Genomic DNA, 12,234 nt, shown 5'->3' on the forward strand with positions numbered 1-12,234 from the left:
GATGCCTGATGGCCAGACCCCAGCCGTGGGCAAGCATGTGGGAACGTGGGGGAGCGCGGCCTCTGTGTGTGCCTGGTCCGGGAGAGCTCAGAGCAGGAGCAGGTCCTTCCCAGCCGTTCCTGCTGGAACTGTCACCTGCCTGCGTTTCCCCTCCTGGGTCCCCGCACGACGCGGTCGGGCAGGCGCGGCTGGGAGGGGCCGCGGGGCAGTGCGCGTGCCCGCCTGGCACCCGGGTGGCTGAGCGGCATCCCCTGCTTCCACCCAGGTTACCACTACAACGACCTCGTGTCCCCGCAGTACCTGAGCCTGATCGCCAACCTGTCGGGCTGCACGGCCCACAGGCGCGTCAACAACTGCTCGGACATGTGCTTCCACCAGAAGTACCGGACGCACGACGGCACCTGCAACAACCTGCAGCACCCCATGTGGGGCGCCTCGCTGACCGCCTTCGAGCGCCTGCTGAAGGCCGTGTACGAGAACGGCTTCAACACGCCCCGCGGCATCGACCCGGGCCGGCGCTACCACGGGCACCCGCTGCCCATGCCGCGCCTGGTGTCCACGGCGCTCATCGGCACGGAGGCCGTCACCCCGGACGGGCAGTACACGCACATGCTCATGCAGTGGGGCCAGTTCCTGGACCACGACCTGGACTCCACGGTGGTGGCCCTGAGCCAGGCCCGCTTCTCCGACGGGCAGCACTGCAGCGCGGTGTGCAGCAGCGACCCGCCCTGCTTCCCGGTGGCCATCCCCCCCGAGGACCCGCGGGCGCGCAGCGGGGCGCGCTGCATGTTCTTCGTGCGCTCCAGCCCCGTGTGCGGCAGCGGCATGACGTCCCTGCTCATGAACGCCGTGCTGCCCCGCGAGCAGATCAACCAGCTCACCTCCTACATCGACGCCTCCAACGTCTACGGCAGCTCCGAGCGCGAGGCCCTCGCCGTGCGCGACCTGGCCAGCCAGCGGGGGCTGCTCCGCCAGGGCATCGTGCAGCGCTCGGGCAAGCCCCTGCTGCCCTTCGCGGCCGGGCCGCCCACCGAGTGCATGCGCGACGAGAACGAGAGCCCCGTCCCCTGCTTCCTGGCCGGCGACCACCGCGCCAACGAGCAGCTGGGCCTGACCAGCATGCACACGCTGTGGTTCCGCGAGCACAACCGCGTGGCGGCCGAGCTGCTGGCGCTGAACCCGCACTGGGACGGCGACACCATCTACCACGAGGCCCGCAAGCTGGTGGGGGCGCAGGTGCAGCACATCACCTACCGGCACTGGCTGCCCAAGGTGCTGGGCGAGGCGGGCCTGAGGATGCTGGGCGAGTACCGCGGCTACGACCCGGGCGTGAACGCCGGCATCCTCAACGCCTTCGCCACGGCCGCCTTCCGCTTCGGCCACACGCTGGTCAACCCGGTGCTGCAGCGGCTGGACGAGGCCTTCCAGCCCACGGCGCACGGCCCCGTGCCGCTGCACAAGGCCTTCTTCGCGCCGTTCCGCATCGTGAACGAGGGCGGCATAGACCCGCTGCTCCGCGGCCTGTTCGGCGTGCCGGGCAAGATGCGCGTGCCGTCCCAGCTGCTCAACACAGAGCTCACGGAGCGGCTCTTCTCCATGGCGCACGCGGTGGCGCTGGACCTGGCCGCCATCAACATCCAGCGTGGCCGTGACCACGGCATCCCGCCCTACCACGACTACCGCGTCTACTGCAACCTGTCCGCCGCCCACACCTTCGAGGACCTGAGGAACGAGATCAAGAGCCCTGAGATCCGGGAGACGCTGCGACGGTGGGTGTGCCGGGGGACCGGGCGGCCCGAGGGGGTCGCGCGGCCGCCGTGGGGTCGGGCGACGGGAGCCTGGGCGGATGGAGCTGGGCGGGGGCCGACGGGGGTTTTTCTTTGGAGGTGAGGAACCCGTCTGGTGGGCCCGGCGGGAGGGGCGGGAGGGATGAGGTCGTCAGGACCGAGACGGGCCCGTCCGCGCTCCCGGGACGAGACCCGGCTGCAGCCTCGGGAGCCCGAGTGCCAGGCCTCGGGCCGCAGGACGCGCGCGTCCCGGCTGTGAGGGTCTGACCGGAAGCCTCTCCCTGAACGCGCTGCCCCCCACGCGGACCCGTCGCCACATCCCTGAACCCCCATCCCCCACGGGCAGCAGTCTCACCCTTCCTGGCAGAGACCTCCCTGAGCTGGGGGTACGTACGGAGGAAGTTCGAGGGCCCCGGGCCCCTCAGGACCCCCGGGCAGCCCCTCCTCCACGGGCAGAGCAGAGGCCAAGCTCGGCCCCATCAGGCCGCAGGGGGCCGAGGTCTGGCTGAAGGGGGCTTCCTGCCGGCGCTGGCCTCCTCCCCAGACCCTCCGTGTTCAGGTCGCTGATGAGACAAAGTTTTCAAGCCTCTCCCACCCCTGTCTTCTCGCGTCCAGTCTGCCCTGGCTCCTCAAGTTCTGTTTTTCATGTTATTTATCCCAGCTTCTCTGCGGGGGTCTTTCATGGAAACAGCCACTCTCTGTAGGGTTTCCCACTGGTCACTGTGTGTTCACAGTATGTTCTGTCGCATTTGAAAGACTTGTCTAAGAATCTTGTAAAGACTCGTTTGGGGTATCTTCTGCAGGCTCCTGTTCCCCGAGAGGTAAATCGCTCACTCTGAGTCGCCCACGTAACGCTGCGGTTCAGGCGGTGACCTCCTTAGGGCCTGGCCTGTGCCTTCTGGAGAAAGTGACTTTTTTACTCGTAGTTTGTTGCAGGCTGCGACTAATAGAACATTATGGTCTACCAAGTTTAACACGTTGCCGTGTTGGCGTGAGTGATGGTTTCAGGTTGCCGGGTCCGCAGACGATCGCCCCACCCCGGGCCTGGGGAGCTTCGTGTCGCAGGGCTGCTGGGCTGGGGCGTGCGGACCCTGCTCTTAGAGTCCGCACACCCACCATCGTTCTTGTCCAGACTGACGAGGCCACTCTCCCGGTGTTTCTCTCCTGTGCCCGACGTACATCAAAACCCTGCGAAGGAGCCCGCTCTCCAGCTCAGCACGGCTGGGGGCGGGGGACCTGGGCCTCGAATGCCAGGGCCCTGCAGAGACAGTCAGCGGGACCCCCCTCCCCCACCACGAGAGTCGCGCGTTTATCCCCTCCTGCATCTGGCCAGCCTCACGGAGCGGCGGTGCGACAGGGGCCCGGGAGGAGTGACCACACAGGACAGAGGGTCCCTATTGTCGGCCGGTGAGGCCGTCAGGGGAGAGGCTTTTAGACGGGGCTTCCACGAGCGCGTGGTCCCACCGTGTTAGAGGCATCCAGCCCGATCTGTCCGTTTCTGGGCAGGTGGTGAGAGGGGAGCAGGGCCTGTGCTGGGGCTGCCAGCGGGCAGGGCGCCCTGCCTCGGTCTGGGGTCTGCAGCCCCCGTGCGGGGGCCTGCCTGTGCTGGCCGAAAGCTCGGGGGTGGGGGCAGACAGAGAGGGGGCCCCGCCCGGGAACGGAGCGGCTCCTTTGGGAAAAGCCCCTGCGGGCAGAGAACCGCACTAGCAAGGCTCTTTCTGACTGTATTTCCATCCGAGCTAAAATTCAGTGTGAACGTCCTTGAACTTGGGTGACGTTCAGCGTGAATGTGCTTGAACTTGGGGAGAGGGAGGACGGCGTGTCCTGGGACTAAACGCCCTCCCGGCAGCTTCACGCTCGCCCTGCACCTGACGTGAGCGGCACGGAGGACGGCCCTGTCTCGGTTACAGGACGCATTTAAAAGATCCAGCGGAGCTGAGGATGGCAGCTGAAGCTAAGCTGTGATCGTCTTGAGAGGATGTCAGGAGAGATTAGATAAGAGTGACGTTGTAGAAACTGCCAGCCCTTTGCTTGTGAGCATATATTTCTAAGGAATCGGAAGAAGCTGATGACGAAGTTTGTTTCTGAACGTTTAAACCTTGCTGTGTTGGTCTTTTGCACGATTTCTACTTAGTGGGTAATTTCTTCATAGCACATCTATTTTCAGCATGTGGTAGAATCCTAGTATTCTTTTGAAAATGTGTCTTCAGCTTACTCCTCATATGTGTGTATGATAAAAAGATTGGAAGGGTTTACGGTGAGATGTCAGGCTGTCTCTGAATAGTCAGGAAAGGTGTGGTTTTAATTTCCCTCCTTGTGTTTTCTTGGCTTCTCTAAGCTTTGCATAATAAATATATCTGTGTATTTTATCACGTATCTATAAACAGGAAGTAGGAACCTTTTTTTAAAGTATAACGGATAGATGCCTTAAAGAAACGACTGGACTGTACTTAAGTGCAGACCTGACTGGCGTCGGGTGGCGGTAGAGACGGGATGCGGGTTCCGTTCGCGTTTGCCGGGCTCCCTGCCCGCGCAGCTCTGCGCGCTGGGCTCACGGCGCCGTTGGTCTTGCAGGCTCTACGGCTCTCCTCTCAACATTGACCTGTTTCCCGCCCTCATGGTGGAGGACCTGGTCCCTGGCAGCCGCCTGGGGCCCACCTTGATGTGTCTGCTGAGCACACAGTTCAAGCGCCTACGGGACGGGGACAGGTAAACGCAGATGCACCTGCCGCCGGGTAACTCAGCAGGTGGCCACGTGCGGGCGGTGTTTCTGGAGAGTCGCCTGTGCCCTTCATCAGAGGAGCTGGCCTCTGCTGATGCTAGTGCAGACTTCTTGGTCTTTGCTTTTTGAGTGGCTCAGAGCAACGTTTGAATCCGTTTTTAAGTGAAACCTCGTTGAACCACTTACGTCTGTGTCCTTGGCGAAATCAAGCGGAGGAATATTTTACCAGCCCCCTGGGCTTCGGCGTCTCCGTGTTTTCTCTGATCTCGCTCTCGTTCTGGGGAACGCAGGTTGTGGTATGAAAACCCGGGGGTCTTCACCCCCGCCCAGCTCACGCAGATCAAGCAGACGTCGCTGGCCCGGATCGTGTGCGACAATTCCGACAACATCACACGTGTGCAGAGGGACGTGTTCCGAGTGGCCGAGTTCCCCCACGGGTACAGCAGCTGTGACGAGATCCCCCGGGTGGACCTCCGCGTGTGGCAGGATTGCTGTGAAGGTGGGCGTGTGCTCGCTGGGTCCGTCCTCCTTCCCGGCGGCGGGGGGTGGGCGTTTCATCCCCGCTAAGGATGGGCTGGAACCAGCGCGGCAGTGAGAACAGGAAAGAAACAGGCTCTCGAGGGAGTTGCTAAGTGCTGGTGTGTCCGTGCGGAGCAGTGCTGGGGAACCTCAAACAATTAAAGTCACGATTTTGAAGAATGTTAGTGCCAAGGTGATAGGAGTTAGTACGATAACCGAAGTGCTAAGAACAAGAAACAGAAAACAGGACTTTAGTGCAGGAAGCTCCTAGTTTTTCTGTAAATCCTATCATATGTCTACATTTGATGGCCTGCATATCTGTACCTGCAGGGAAAAGATGAACAAGAAGCACATCCAACAGCACATCAGACATCAAATCTGATGTTTGAAAATGTGTGCCATGTGTCCTACATGTCTGGAATAACTTGTGGAAGCAGAGAGACGTGCTGTAAAACACCTTCTGAGGTGGTGAGGGGTGACAGGCAGCTGCGAGGTGGCCTCACTCCGGCCTCAGGGGGCCGCGAGGGCGGCGGGGGGCCGTTGCTGGGTGCCCCGTCCAGGCCGCCCAGGGAGCTCTGTGCCGGCCCTGCGGCCCCTGCGGGGCCTTCCGGAATCCGGGCCGTGGTTAACCTCCACTGCACCTCCTCATTTGAACATGATTTTGGTTTTATTCCAACTCGGATCAGAGACCCAGGCGACAGTACAGCGGGGGGAGGTTGAGGACCCATTCTGGGTGACCCGCTCTTGTGGTGAGGAAATGGGGCCCTGAGTCTGGGCGACCCCCCAGGCCACGCAGCCACGGGCGGGGTGGGCGAGGTGGGCGTGGAGCCCGGCCCCCGGCCTGTGACGCCCAAGAACACCAGGTGCAGAAGCCAGTCTCCTCTTCCACCTCTTTTCCCTGAAGAAATAGCACTGGCCAGGTTGTCCTCACTAGCATTTGATTTCAATTAGCTGTTATTTTCCTTAGTAAGTACTGAAATCTGGTCTGATACGTGTTCCGTGTGTATGTGTGTGCGCACGTGTGGGTGTCTCTGATGTGATGCTGTGTCTGGCTTCTCTCTGTGCATATATATGATGTACGTACATGGTACGTATTATATATAATACATTAAATATATATGTAACGAATGTGATCTGCAATGTCGTAGGAGAATTCACATAAAAATTAAGGCTTTGCTCACTACTTGCCCGCATCTTCCAAAGCATTTAATTCTCATTCTTATCACTGTTGGGAACTTGGGAACGTGCTTTGTTTTAGCGTCTTTTAAAAAACTGTTCCGACTGGCTTATTGAGTTTTCCACACACAGGGCAGGGAGTTTTATTCTTGTGTTTGCAGAAAATGGTTCTCTTTGGAAATCTTTGTAAAAAGCCAGTTCTTTTCAGATACAGGAACTTCGTTTTCTGGTAACTGTACCAGATTCCCTGTGCCTGCTTAAGAAGCGAGAGCCAGGTTTTCTGTTTTTTGGCTCCAGAAACCCCTGGTCCTCTGAGAGCCCGCGTCTGGGGTCCAGGCTTTGTCCTCTGTCGCATCCCAGAGCCACCTCCTGCCGCAGCTGGGCGCTCAGAGGCTGAGGCACCCGACGCAGTTTCTCACACTTTCTTCCGGATTCTTTTCCTCTTGAAATAGCAGGTATAGCTCTGAGCTGCCAGACCTTAAAGAATGCTTTATAAGCGTTATCTGTGTTTAACTTCATCCAAAAGCCATACTTAAAAAGTGCCCCAAAAAAGAGTGAAGGTTTGACAGGACCACACGTCTGTTGAGGTTGACTTTTCACTTCACTGTTCATGAAGGACTCAGCGCAAAGTTTCTCGCGCTTCATCTCTTAATTGAGTATTTGTTTAACCTTTAATCCACGTACGAAATCTGCGCATGTGAGATACCTAAGACGCTGCTGCTGGGAGGAGGCAGTGTCTTTTTTTTTGACCAAAGTTATGAATGTCAGCTCCTCGGTGGGGGCTGAGGAGGCACAGAGGAAGACACGCACGCACACGCATGAGAGTGATTGTAGAAACTATTGGCATAGGACCAAGCACTCCCGGGCGGGGTGGGGCAGCAGGCGCGTGCTCCCCCGGGGGAGGGTGTCGTCGGGGGAGGGGGTGGGAGAGGGGTGGTCAGGGGCGGCGCCTCGGCCCCTGCTGACGTGAGGCCGAGTGTGTCCTGCAGGCGGGACGGGGATGCTCGCAGAGATGTTCTTACTGTCCCCGTCCTGAGGATCGTGAGCCTGACGCGTCTGCCCTCTGCCCTCAGACTGCAGAACCCGGGGGCAGTTCAACACATTTTCCTACCACTTACGAGGCAGGCGGTCCCTCGAGTTCAGCCACCAGGAGGACACGCCGGCCACGGAGGTGGCGCCTGGGAAGATGCCAGGGTACGGCCGAGCCCCACCTAGACCGCGCACCCTGCCAGCTGGTCCCTGGGCGCGGGGTGGGGTGCGGAGGTCCCGTGAGGCCACCCACACGGCCACACCACGCGCCCCCGCCCTCCGGCCCCGGGGCCACGCGCCCGCAGCTGTGTCGCTGAGTCTTGCTTGCGTCTCCCGAGCAGAGCCAGGAAGCCCGGGACGCGTCTTAGGAACGCCACGGCCGCCACCTTGGAGCCTCCGCAAGTAGCAGGGACCAGCGCCTTCCGGGAGTTTGTCCTGGAGATGCAGAAGACCATCACGGACCTCAGGACGCAGGTGGGCAGCTCCCCAGCCTGAGAGTCCCCTCTGCACCCCTGGGCCCCGCGTGCGTTTCCTCCACGACCGCGAAGGGAAACGCTGCCCAGACGCCTCTGGTCCTCGGCCCTGGGGGTCAGGCCCCCTCGGGTGCGGAGCGGGCACCGCGTGTGCGTCCTCCAGGGCTCTTCCCTGGGCGTCCGTGGGGTCTGCAGACAGCGAGTGCTCCCCCCAACCCCGTGTCTGTGCCGGGGTCTCCATGGGACGCCCCCTAAGCGCGAGTAGAGAGGGAGGTCGCAGGTTCATCAGAAGCGTGCGGGCCTCAGAAGGGCCTGTGGAGAAGGGGTCCTGATGCTGCGGAGCTTTGCAGGGACAGGCCTGTGAGTGGGGGTCTGCGGCGCAGGCCTCGTCCCGCGTCTGGGGGCCCCCGTGCTCGGGCTTGGAAGACGTCCGCGTCTTCTGTTCAGCCCGCGGGGAGGCGCCCTGGCTGCTCTGCATCCCTGTGCTCGCCCTGCAGCATCTCCTGCCTCGGGGTCTGGGGACAGCGGTGGCAGCCTCGGGTGCGGACACACTCGGCCACAGGTGGGCAGGGGGCGGGCAGGGGGCAGGGAGGGGGCCCACCCCGGCCGGGACAAGAAGCCCCTTTGCCTGGAGCTGGAGACGCAGCCCCGAGCAGACGCTGAGCTGACGGCACCGGGTGTCCTGAGGGCCCAGGGCCGGGTGGTGGGACCGCGACCCCTGAGAGTCCACAGGGAGTGGAGGGCAGGGCGTGCGCTCTGGTCACGCTGCACAGACGGGCCAGGCTGACCGGAGATGGGAGGGAGGCAGGACAGGGCGGCGCGAGGCCGGTCACCCCACACCCTGCCGTGCCCGGCCCTGGCCTCATTTATTAGTTCGTAGAGATTCAGAAAACCCAAATGAGGGTGTTCCGAGTGAAGTGGAGCTTTACTCTCGGCTCACGCATTCCAGAGGGACGTGGGGGGCCGGGGCTGCTGGGCCCTCCCCGGTGCAGAGGCCCAGGGTCTCCAGCCTCCGTCACCCCGTCAGCACCACCCTCCCAGCACGAGCGACACCCCGCGCGGGGCCGGCATGCTGTTGGCATCCGTGTCCGGTCACAGCCCTGCGCTCCTTTGAGAAGCTGGGCGGCGTGTTCATCACCCAGGCCCGTGTCAGCGTCCTCCTGCTTTTTTCTAAGTTTTCTCTTCTTTACTGACGACGCACCGTGTTTCCAATCCACGCGCTTCTGGCCTCAGGGCAGTGGTCCGGCTGTCGCCGTGGAGCTTTCGGACAGACAGCTACCAGCTGCCTAATGAGTACATCTGAGGTACCAGGAAAGTACTTTAGAGTACTCGTCTTGGCCCCTGTTGGCACGAGGCAGCGTTTCAAGCGGGGCCGCAGGTGCGGTCCCCACGCGGACCGCTGCGTCCACGTGACCAGTGCTGCTGCTTTGCTGCAGATAAAGAAACTGGAGTCTCGGCTCAGCTCCGCGTGCGTGGACGCGGAGGGCGGCTCTCACGACGATGGTGCCAAGTGGAAGCGGGACCCCTGCACCGTCTGTGAATGCCACGTGAGTGCGGGCCCCACGTGGGACCCGGGCAGGCGGCCGGGCGGTCAGGGCGCTCCGCCGTGGTGTACCCTCCCTCTTCCCGTGCGCGCGCAGGGCTCCTCCCCCGGACCTCGCTGCCTCTGGTCAGCGTGGGGGTGTCCGCTTGGGCGGTGAGGGCGTGGCTCTGCCGGGCAGGTCTCGGTCTCGGAGCAAGTGGACAGGAGGGGCAGCGGTGGGCACGGGGGGTGGGTGCAGGCCTGGCTGCTGCCCAGGCTGGGCAGGAGTGTCTGGGCAGAGTCGGGGGACAGGACGGGAGGACGGCGGGCGGGTCGGTGCAGGTGGAGAAGGGCTCCGGGCCCGGGCAGAGCGGGGGCCACCTGGCTAATGGTCTGGACACAGCCCTGTCCTCCCAGCTCCTCTCTGGCCGGCCCTCCTCCTGCTCAACACGAGAGACGTGATCCCCGGGGCCCCCGGTGTGAGGCCACATCGGGGACGATGGCCAGATGTGGGGGGTGGGGAGCGGACCCTCTGGAAGGAGCGGGGCATCAGTGCTGTGAAGCAGCCCCAAGCGTCAGACGCTCTTTCATCCAGAGTCCCCCCCAGGAGGCCAGAGCCCGCGCGGTCAGAGCTGGGGGGCAGGGGTGAGATGCAGGGGCAGCTTCCGGGACGGACGGGCTCGGGCGCTGTCTCCCCCCAGGACGGGCAGGTCACCTGCTTCGTGGAGACGTGCCAGCCGGCCAAGTGTCCAGTGCCCGTGAAGGTTGGCGGGACCTGCTGTCCAGTCTGCCCGGCAGACTCCACGGGGAAGAAGCCCTGAGTGCCTGGAAGCCCAGAGCTTCTCCCTCGGCCTCCGAGAGCGAGACCGGAACGGGCGGCGCAGGGGACGGGGACAGCGAGGCTCGGACGTCTCGGGGCCGCGGACGGAGCCGTGTTGGAACCGCCCAGGAGGCACAGGCCGGAGTGTCCACCACCCACAGAGCACGGAGCAGACACGTGTCCTGACGTCATGTTAGATTTCTCAGGTTTTTATTTAATTTTTTTAAATGAAAAATTGGTGCTACTATTAAATTGCACAGTTAAATCATTTAGGCTCCTAAATTGATTTCACCTAATACACCGCTTCTTCCAACGGAAAGTCAGCCCTGCCTGCTCTGGCACCAGGAGCTCGCAGAGGGCCGCTGCCAGAGGGGATGCGGGATGTGCAGGAAGATGGGTCTCCGGCACACGGAACCACCTCCACGGAGCGGAGCGCGCCGGCGGACAGTCTCGGCAGCGTGCACGTCCCCGGCCCCCGCGGCTCCCGGGCGTCGCCTGGACCCAGGGGCGGGTGACCCGCCGCCCGCAGCAGCCGCACATCCTGCAACTCCCGACGCCCTCAGCCGGGACTGGACGGCTGTTAGGAAAGCCGCGTGCACGACAGGTCCGCGTCCACCTGTGACTCGCGCGCACGCTGCCTGCTGTGGCCCGGACGTGGAAGCCTCCACCACCCCCACGGTACCTACTGCTCCACGAGGCCGGCGTGGTCCACGGCCAGCGTGCTGTCCCGCCAGGGCCCCCAGCAGGGCCCCGGGGCTCCAGACGCGTCTTCCAAAGGGGGAATTCGAATGCTGGGAACTAACGGCAGGTTGCGAGTGCGTTGAAGGAAACCAACCAGTCCCTGTACCTCGTTTGTATTTTCACCATGTGTGATGTTTTATGAAATTTCGCCTGTGTTTTAGTTCTAGATACGCCAGAGAAATCATTTCCACTCTGCAAAAGTTCTCGTAGGCGTCAGTGAAAAGCAACTTTCATACCTCATGGTCTCTGCCTTTTTAATTGACCGAAAACCTCCTGTTTTGTTCCAAATACAAAGTGGTCTGTGTTCTGAGAGCTGTGTCCCTGGACATCCTCCTCAGCTCCACAGACCCGCGTGTCCGCGGCCCCCGCCTGCCCTTCCCGTGGGAGACCCTCGAGGACCCCGGCCGTCTCGGTCTGCATGGGCGAGTCCAAGGCCGGTGGCCCCGTGCAGAGCCCATCACGGGGGCGGGGGAGGGGAGGCAGGTCTCCCGTCAGCGTCCCGCAGGGAGTGGGCCGTGTGAAAGCCTGGTTTTAGCCCAGCACAGGCCTCCTTCCCGCAGCAGGAGACCGCAGCGCCTGCCGTGCTCACATTCCAGCCTGAGGACGTGACGTCGGCTTAAACACGGTCAGCTTGACGTGTGTCCTCACCTCACTAGGTGACCAGTAAAGCCCCCGCGTTTCAGGGGCCCAGGACCTCTTTTCAAACATCACGTCAAATTGAATAAATAACCACATCTTGGAACCAATCTCTGTAAACAGAAAATGGATAACTTTGTCTGAAAGTTGATGGTTATGTAAGTTGCTCAGGTATAAAATCCCACATTCTGGAGGGTTTTGGTGTCTGAAGGTGCCGGGAAGGCTGATCCGTGGTCTCGTGCAGCGGCGGCACTCGGGTGGGTTTAGACACGTGGCTTGGACGGCCTTGTCTAACCTGACAGGAGGCCGTCTGCGAGTCACAGGAAAGTTCTGCAGTTGTGGTTGAAACGTCTGCAGATTCCGCGGGTTAGCGAGGCTGTGGGTGGGGCCTGGACGCGCCTCCCAGCCCCCGTGGGGGAAGCAGCGTGTACATACTCACCGACTCTTCTAACCGTTTGCCAGCAGCAAGTGCCTTTCTTCTGTTCACTGTAATCAGTCCATCACCAAAGAGACGTTTGCACTATGTAACGATGCCTTTCCGTTCCAATAAATGGGCCACATTTTCAAACGGAGAATGCGATTCTTATTTTCACGAGCTGATCACGCAGGCAGGTCCCCGGGGGAGCCCAGGGGCCGCACAGACCACCATTCATAGAAAAATGTGGAAAAGGAAGGAAGAGTAGGGGAGTCGTTAAATGGAATCTGTCCTCCCCTGTGGCTGCGTTGCTGTCCTGTGGGCAGAGCTGGCCTCCTTGTTGTGAATCTTGGGCAGGTGGGGCGTGAGCTCCCAGGAGAAACCTCCAGCCCCT

At 61.7% G+C, this 12,234-nt stretch overlaps 1 protein-coding gene across 2 annotated transcripts in view; it reads left to right on the forward strand.

The window, feature by feature from the left end:
* The window catches only part of PXDN (peroxidasin), a 65,995-nt gene extending 54,002 nt beyond the window's left edge, over positions 1-11,993 (forward strand). For both annotated transcript variants that reach the window (XM_057742552.1, XM_057742551.1), the window contains 7 exons: positions 266-1,769; positions 4,362-4,496; positions 4,800-5,008; positions 7,278-7,398; positions 7,575-7,707; positions 9,143-9,253; positions 9,930-11,993. In XM_057742552.1, coding sequence (XP_057598535.1) covers positions 266-1,769; positions 4,362-4,496; positions 4,800-5,008; positions 7,278-7,398; positions 7,575-7,707; positions 9,143-9,253; positions 9,930-10,049 — 2,333 coding nt within the window. In that variant the 3' untranslated portion in view covers positions 10,050-11,993. The remainder of the gene's footprint in view (positions 1-265; positions 1,770-4,361; positions 4,497-4,799; positions 5,009-7,277; positions 7,399-7,574; positions 7,708-9,142; positions 9,254-9,929) is intronic.
* The last annotated feature ends 241 nt before the right edge of the window (positions 11,994-12,234 follow it).

The sequence above is a fragment of the Hippopotamus amphibius genome, chromosome 7 (genome assembly GCF_030028045.1).
Source record: "Hippopotamus amphibius kiboko isolate mHipAmp2 chromosome 7, mHipAmp2.hap2, whole genome shotgun sequence".
Classification (NCBI taxonomy): domain Eukaryota; kingdom Metazoa; phylum Chordata; class Mammalia; order Artiodactyla; family Hippopotamidae; genus Hippopotamus; species Hippopotamus amphibius.